At 37.4% G+C, this 9123-nt stretch overlaps 1 protein-coding gene across 1 annotated transcript; it reads right to left on the bottom strand.

Annotated features, from left to right (window-relative positions):
• Positions 1-2056: 2056 nt before the first annotated feature.
• LOC116109703 (putative receptor-like protein kinase At5g39000) lies at positions 2057-4262 on the bottom strand. The gene has a single exon (XM_031395928.1). The coding sequence runs from the start codon at positions 3971-3973 to the stop codon at positions 2057-2059; it is 1917 nt and encodes a 638-aa protein (XP_031251788.1). The 5' UTR covers positions 3974-4262.
• Between the last annotated feature and the right edge of the window lie 4861 nt (positions 4263-9123).

The raw sequence follows: 9123 nt of genomic DNA on the forward strand, positions 1-9123 counted from the left end.
TGGAAAAAATGAATTTGAACAAATCTTTCAAATATTTATCTTCGCCATATTAATAGGTTGTACAGCTGCAGCAATAAATAAAGCTAACTGTCCCTATAACATCCAGAATTATAACGCCAAGTAGTACCCATATTAGTATTTGAGTTGATTACTTTCTCATTTCCATGTTGATTAATATGTTTATAGCATGCCTTTTAAAGTACTAGTACCATTACCTGAATCAGCTTTATAAACATTTGCACAATATTTGCATCTTGCTTTCTTGACTTGAGCGCCATTTTCTGTCTCGTAAAACTTGTCGAAATGCGCCCAAACGTCTGATGTGTGTCGTCTTCGCTTTCGACGACAGTTGATGATAACACACCCTCGGTCCCTCAGACACTCTCCTGGGTGTTCCTCCCACATTTAGAGCAAAGAGAATCCTTCCGTCCTAGGCCGCTACATCCTCAATCTCTTTATTCTGGCTAGACTGAAACTTCTTCTTATTATTCTTCATTTCTTTGCCTTTTACACCTTCAAATTTCTCTCTCTACAGGGCGGAAGATGGCTCACTTGGTCCCTTGTCGAGGAACCTACTGGGGGAATTTTGTCTCAAATATTTTCGCCCTCATTGTCGCCTCAATGCCTCACTATAAGTTCGAGGGGGATCAGAACTCTGTCATTATCCCGAGCTATCTCCGCTTCAACCCATGTACAAACGTCTCTTCTCAATGCTGGGGTACTCACTATTCCAGGTGCAAATCTTGCAAGGGAGTTGAATTTCACTGAGTACTCTTTCACGGTACTAGTCTCCTGCTGCAAGCTGATAAATTCTTTTATTAATTCCCACCATATTCGGGCATCACCCCGAAATGAGAAACTACAATATCGGATCTTCTCCGGTCTGTCATGGGAAACAAGCTGTGGTACTTTACTGATCTAAACCATTCTTCTGCTACTACCGGGTCCGTAGTACCCTTAAACTTGAAGGTGATGTTGATTGGGAAGACCATAAATCGGTTCAACTCTATTCTGTACTAGGGGAGGTACCGGTTGTTCTCTTCTACATTAGTTGGTTGTGTACCTGTAAGGGGGTCCCAACCTCCCTTGGCTTTTTGCCATAACTTGTTGTACAATTCCCCGAATTCTATCTCATCCAAGGGAGGGGGGGCACCTTCTGGTGGGTTAGAAGGTTCCCTCATTTATCACACTTTTACCACGCTTTCGGGTATTACGCCTCATCTACAAAACAACCACATTTAATCAATTCGAGAAACATTATAGTAAGGAAAGAATTAACTCACACAGTCGGTTCGGACATCGGAGCGATGGGCATAGTACACTGTCAAATCCTAAAATCTCGGCTCTGATACCAAAATGTAATACTGCTTCATACTAGGTTACTCATAGAATACATAAAGTAAAATGCATTATATTAGCAAAAGTAAATGGCCCGAAATTTCTTTTAATACATATAATCATTCTTTATACAAAGTAAGGTATCATTTTTAAAAGTTACACAAAAACAGTGGATAGTGTAGCTATTGCTCCTCGCTTGCCAATGCCCATCCGACCGCGTCCTCACCTGATCCTGCAAACACAAAGATTAACAACGGGGTGAGCACAAAAAATGCTCAGTAAGTAAATCCTCTACTCGCTATCCCGTAACTCTTTCTCTTAATTCTTCCTTACACTCTTCTCCTCTCCTTTATTTCTTTTTCTGTTTCTCTTTCACATAGCTCTCTTTCTATTAACTTTTTGTTTATGTCATAGCCCATCTTACTGGAGGCAGCGGCTGAGTGAGATCACAAAGCACCACTCGCTCTTTGTGACTTCTACTCATTCTTTCCTCTTTCTTTCTCATATTTTCTCATCTTTCTCACTTGATGTCACGGCCTCATCTTACGAGCACGGCGGGTGGAGTTCACAAAGCACCAACCCACTAGCTTCGTGACTTCCCGGGTGGAGTTTACAAAGCAGCAACCCATTCTAGATTTTTTCTCATTCATCTTTACTTTTAAATAGCATCATTCACAACAGTTCTCTACTTTTTCTCAAACTACTTCTTAATGCACAATTAATGCATACGTATGTTTTCATGGCGACTCCATGGCAAAGGAGGGTTCTTGGTTTTGTAGAGATGATCTCTGAGGTTGCCGCGTGACATGTACTCGTAAACAAGAATCATTTCGCCGAAATCAACACAGTAACCTATCAGAGAGACGATATGAAGGTGGCGAACTTTTGAGATCATCTCAATCTCCGTGTGAAACTCGTGGATTCCTTGATTGGATGATGAATTCAACCGTTTGATCGCCACTGCTGTGGACCCATCATCGATATATCCTTTATACACTTGGCCAAATCCTCCCGAGCCAATTATATATTGGTCATCGAAATCGGATGTGGCCTCTTTGATTTCAACGATTGAAAATCGGCGGCAGATATCGGAAGGTAGTGACGAAGCGTTGGTATTTACGGAGGTTTTGGTGTAAGAGATTGGACCCCATGATGATTTGGTCTGTTTAGTAGTCCCAGAAGCAGATTCTTTACCTCCCTTCCACTTCCGCCGTAAAACGATGAAACACAGAAGTGAAAATGAAAAAGCAACAATAAACACAGCCGCAATAATAATAACAATTAGTAACCTCCTTATATTCTTTGCTCTCTCCGGTGAACGTGGCTGCGGTTGTTGTGGATTAGGCTTCGGCTTCCAATCAGGGTTTGGTCCAGCAAGATTGCCATTAGAGTTGTTTAATTTGAAAATCTCTAGACCATTCAAGATAGCATTGGCGTACTTTGGTAATGGATCCAGGTCCAACATGGGGTGCAAGGCGAGCCAGAAGACTTGCTTACCAGTGTTTTGAGCTGGAACTAACACGACGAAGTCCTTGTATACCGGAATCCCGGAACCGCCAGCCCAGTGGATTATATCCGCATCGTCACACGCGGTCTGATTATTGATGAATATAGAAAACACTCGTTGATTTTCTCGAGTGATCTCCTTCATGGTCTCGCAAAAATGGAGTCTAACAAGATAATTGAACCCCGGATCAACTAAGAAGATCCATGTAAGATTATAATTCTTGCTGACATTAGAATCAGGATACATTGTACGGGAAGTGGTGTAGACAATCGTCGGTGCAACGTATGCCGGAGTGTCTGAGGTGTATTTTATTGTAGCATTAGACAGAAAAGGCGTGGTACCACGAACTTGGGGATCTATGTAATCCAAATCGCTATTCCAATCCCTAAACATGCCGGTATCTTGGGCGCTGGAAACATGTAGACCTCCAACGTTTAGCCTGTAAGCTGTTTCGAGAGCGACAGGTTGATCGAAATAGAAGAACGTACATCTGTTGTTAACAAAAGTGATAGGGATATCATTTTGTTTGACATATAAATTTTCTGGCATCGAAACTACCTCAATACCGTTGATGAACGCCAATGAGCTTGGAGATGGATTGAAGTTTAGGTACAATATTTGCTCTTCCGAAATGGTGATGACAAATTCTTTAATCATGGCGGCAACAGGAGGATCCATGGCGGAAACAGTGAGATAGGCGCTGAAGTTGTTTAAAAGAGTGTAATTATTTGCGGAGACGGAGAAGAAGGAAGTGGTTATATCAAGGCCAGAGTATGGAACGGGATAGAAGTATAGGCGGAGGAATTTTTGTCCGGCAGAGACGGGTAAGGTGTAGGTGAAATTGGAGCGAATGATACGTGCTGTCATGTAAGGGACTGCGGGAACAGATTGATCTTGGTAAGGTGCTCTGGATACAAAGGAGTTGGTTCCGGAGTTGGAGGGATAGAATTTGGAGTGTTCATCGCCATCCCAGTTCTTCCCATCAATTTTGTGTGCGGTGTTTGGCGATTCTCCACAGTTGAGAAATATAGTATCAGTAGGAACATATGGAGGAGAGTTTTCGGCAGTGGCCCTCGCAGAGAGGAGGAGACAGAGGAGAGGGAAAAGGTCAAGAATGGAGGTGAACATGATCAGGTTAAAATTCAGAGCTGGACCGAATGTTGAGAAAATTTTGAAGCTCAGTAAATGTTACTAGTGGCATAAATTGATAATCCAGTCAGTTTCGTTTTCAGGCTAAGAGTCTTTGGTCAATTTGAGAGCATTACATAATTAACTTTAAGTCGGGCCAATCGTGAATAATCTCCAAGCAATTTCAATGATAGCGGAGTAGAATATACAGCGAGGCTGAAAGAGGGTCCATACGATTTGCAGCCAAATCTGTCAAGTTCTGACGTAATTGAAAATTCAGCGTGTTGAAATTTCTACCTTCTAGGAAACGGAAGATGGTTGCCAAGCTTTTTGTAAAGCTCAATATTTTCTGATCCAGATTTATCTAGACTACAACTACTTAAAAAGAAGAAATTTTAATTACCCTGTATATTTCATCTGTATTACCCAAAGAATTCTTAAAATGTTGATATACAATGACTCTCTTTAAGGGTTAATGAAGGTGCATTAACTATGTTTAAGGTGCAGGTTCATTATGCCTAATTCATCGTTTGTCTTTTCGTGATCCTCTGTATAGAATTTTGACATGGAGCTGCTTCCGATCTTACTTTAGTTTGAAGGGAAATAATATTATAACAAAGAGTGGAGAAAAAAATATTACAAACAAACATCTCACAGTTACTGTAAATTACAAAGTAAATATTCATCAATTATACATTTCTCTTGATCTTCAATTTCTGGGAACTTACACACGTATTTATCATCTGTGCACTATAAAACACAGGATTATTTAGTGCTTCATTGAAAACTTCATGGCCTTCTGCGATCCCTCAAACATTCATAACCAGTTAGCTGCTTCCACGCTTGCAACGATTGTAGTAAGTGCAAGGGCGATTATCCCCACTAAGGGGCTTAATGCAATTGCCATAAATTTTTGCATTACAAACTGCTGGCTTGTTCAAACCGTCATAAGAAATATGTCCCACCCCGGAGCCTGCAAGAAGCCTTCGACTCACTTCGGATTCCATCAAGAGCTCTTCTTCTTCTTCTCCATCACCGATTGAAACACTGAATGAGGTAATATTCTTGTTGATAACATCAAAAGCGACCGCTCTCGACATGTTAGTGGTGATGAATAAGATCATCAATAAGGCTGCAAAAGGAAACCTGAAGCATCGTCGGTTCGATCCAGTACTTCCCATCACTTTAATTGATTTCTTTCTTTATCAACACAATTTCTTTAAGCTTGTTTGGAATGGAACGGGGTGTTAATAAACAGGGACAACCTATGAAGAAAGCTGAAACTTAAATGGATAACAAATGAACGGCTATACTCTTATGATTGACTTGGTTATTCATAAGTCAAAATCACGATATCAAATTATAATAAAGAGAACCTCTTCAACAATGGAGGCTAGGTGTTGTCGATTGTCAGCTTGCGATAGTGGGAGACCGGGATGTGGCCCATTGATAGGGAATTAGGGACCAGTGCTAGTGACACATAACCGGTGGACCTCATTTAATTTTTAATAATTGGATAATTCATTTATTAGACATTATACTGTAGTTGACGGTTGTTAAATGAAAAACTTACAATAATAGTAACACATGTATTATTGGGTTGAGTCCAACTTTTTTATTTATTTATTTATTTTCAAAACAAATAAAATATATTATTCATTGTTCTTGTTATGTTTTATCTCTTGCAGCATAAATAGCAGCTTCTCTTAGCTTTCAGTTCCTCTATATATTATCATTTGAATGTAACAATAGAGGACACTTGCAACAAGTATCTTCATTCAAAAATCCTATCTGTTCCTTTCACCTCATTCTATATCTTCTTCCTGAACTACCTTATTTCCACTGCCGTTTCAGGCGATTCACCGGCTCCAAAGCCTCCAACAAGCATACCTCTTAATTGTGGTTCGCTTGGCACCATAATTCCGCAGGACGAGACCTGGATTGGAGATATTGATAAATCTGAATACTTCCACACAGAATTACCAAAATATGCCGAATCAACAATCTCTCAATCTCCACCATCATTCAGCATCATCGACAAAATGTCAAAATCTACTTGACAGCCCGACTTTCTCGTTCTGAAAATCTAGCATAGATAACTACATATCAGTGCATGACGTGACTTGAAGAAGTCTTTGGCAGCATTCAAAGTCTTCTGCAGAAATGCCAAACCTTCTTTTCTTTTTTTGCTTTTATGGTCAGCATATAACTTATTTTTCTTGTCCATGATCTGAGAGCTATCCACACACTACAATAATGATTGATTGACAGTCGCTTTAATTGCAGAGAGTGAAAAGTGGATACAAAGATTGGACGGTACAGATGAGCTACGAGACTTTGGTTGACTTGGTCGTGGATGAAGAAAATGGGGCTCAGAATGACGCCCCTTTAGTGCTGGAATCTGAGTCCTTGGGACCTTGACTTCTCTTGCTCGCCGGATAATTGAGTAAAAACAATGGAGGATAATCGAAATAATAGAGAAGAGTAAATGTGTCTTGTGACTTGACACCTATGACTCATGACCTCCAGCTTTAGAAGATGACCATTAGGAAGCGTTTAGTTGGCGATAATGTGAGATTATTGGGGGAATGCCATCTTAATATTATTTGATTATCACGTTTAGTTGTTAAGTAATATAAGATTTCGATAATTTTTAAATACTAATAATAGTTATTATTGATAATATTAGAGGTAATCTGATTACCTTTATTTTCTTAGATATTCTAAGATTACCAGAGTTATATTTTTTTTGTTATAATTTTATTTTTTATTAATAAAAATTTTAGACAATAATGCCCTCATTTTAAAATAAATTTACATTAATATCCTATTTCAATTTTACCCTTGTCTAACTAAAATTTTGGACAATAATGTCTTTATATTTAAAAAAATTTACAGACCATCATTGCCACTCAGGCACCACCACCATTGCCACCTAGCCACCACCATCGACAACGGCCAACCACCAAGGACCTCCACCGAAAAGTCGACGAAGTCCTTAAAAACGAACGAGATTCGGTGGAAGGCTCCAGGAGGCTTCGATATGGCAATTTCTGGCCATATTGATGGCCGAAAAAGTCCATATCAGGCTAGATCTGACCGTTAACAGCCAGATCCCTGGCCATTAACGGCCAGATCTGGGCGAGATCTGACTATAATAGATTTGGCCGAAAATGGTCAGAATACTAGATCTGTCCTGATATGGCGGTTTTCAGCCATTAATATGGCCAAAAATGGTCATATCGGAGCCTCTTGGTCATGGGGAGCAACTGACAGGTACTTTCAGAGACTTCCGTCGATGGTTTGCGATGGCGACAGGAGGTGAGGGTGATTTTATAATAAATTAAAGTTTTATATAAGCAGGATATTTTAACTAAATCTGAAATATTGGGAGTTAAAAGAAATTATTTAAAAATTAATAATAAAAATAATATTATATTAATATTTGAAATGAACAATTTAATAATTTAAATAACATACCTATCAATTTATTCTCTATAATCAAATATATTAATATAATATACCCACTAACTAACCAAATATATTTTCCTAAAAATTTTTAATAAAAATTTTTAATAATGTTCAAACTAATCTAATATTCTTAGTCACCTAACATTCTCGCCCTATATTAAATGCTGCACAAGTCAAGTCATCAATGGTTATCTACGCTAGTCTGCTAGGTAATTACTGTCTTAAACTGTGTCAGAATCATCAATGGTGGTCACATTGTTTTGACTAATAGTTGAGATAAAATTCTACTAATCGGTAAGAATAAAAAAAGGTATCGATATAATTTAAGAATTTTGCACTACTCATTTGTAATCAAACTTCCCTGGGAAATATTTGAGTTGAATAGAAAAATAACTAAAAATTTAAATTTATAAAGGAAACAAGAATTTCAAATAATATTCCGTAGTCTCCAGTACTCCACCATATACCAAAATAAAAGTTTTTATATGACAATGGGAGTTTACATTTAAACTTGCGTAAGAGTGAAAATGAATTAATCACCACTGGTAGCACGATGATAAAAGAGTAAACAAAATTCTAATTTGAGTTCTTTTTCGATAAACGAACAAGAAGAGAACCTAACATAGTCTTCTAAATTCAAGTCCATTTAGTTACTAATAAAAGTGATCACTGAAGCTCTTATTCGGTCAATAATTTTAAAGTCTCTTGAGAAAATAGTTGAGGTGTAGACAAATTGATCTGATTACCCACAATTAAAAAAAAAAAAAGTTCGCATAATACAGCGAACACAGATCAATTAATCGAGACATGTACATTTGATAGAAAAACTTTGATAATAACGAGTTGCTATGGTTACAGATTGATCGGTCTTTAAAATTCCAAATAATCGGTGAACAAAAGATCGCTATCATCATCAGTTCCATAGTTCTAGGGGTGAGCGGTTCTGGGTACCCTGCACTTTTCCGGAGAACCGGAACCGGAACCGCACAGTACAGGTTCCCAAAAAAAGGAACCAGAACCGGAACCGCACAGTACAGGTTCTTCAATTCAAGGAACCGGAACCTAAAATGCAGGTTCCGGTTCCTTTCCAGGGTACCCTGTAAAAAATCAATTACCCACCTATTAGTTTAAAAAATAACAAAAACACCTTATAAGTTTACAAATACACCCCTAACAAATTTTCGTTATTCATTCATTTGTGTCCAATGTAACTCATAACCTGTAATCTCTAAGCAACACTTGAATTCAATCAATTCATCACAATTCACATAATATTCGTCAATCAAAACCAAAACACAAACAATTATTCATCACAATTCACATAAAATAACTTCACCAAAATCATTTAAATAAACAACAATTCTTAATACTAATTACTAACATTGCCATTTGCCAGGGGTCTATTTGATAAGTTAATAAATTATTAATGTTTATAAATTTATTAATTTAATGTTATAATTGGTTAATTGGGTATTTATAATATACCAAATATAATTTAGTAAATTTAATATTAGAAACAAGTAATGTTATAATTAAATAAGTGATCATACTACAATGTAACATTGTAATGTATAATTAATTAAGTAATATATTATTTAATTATAATGTAATATTATAATTAATTAAATTGTTAATCATTTAATTAAGTATTATAATATTGTTTATAATGAATGTTATAA

Source organism: Pistacia vera, unplaced genomic scaffold (assembly GCF_008641045.1).
Source record: "Pistacia vera cultivar Batoury unplaced genomic scaffold, PisVer_v2 Contig588, whole genome shotgun sequence".
Taxonomy (NCBI): domain Eukaryota; kingdom Viridiplantae; phylum Streptophyta; class Magnoliopsida; order Sapindales; family Anacardiaceae; genus Pistacia; species Pistacia vera.

Bases quoted from the DNA above. Each gene is read 5' to 3' on its own strand.
- LOC116109703 (XM_031395928.1), bottom strand. From the start codon at position 3,973: ATGTTCACCTCCATTCTTGACCTTTTCCCTCTCCTCTGTCTCCTCCTC.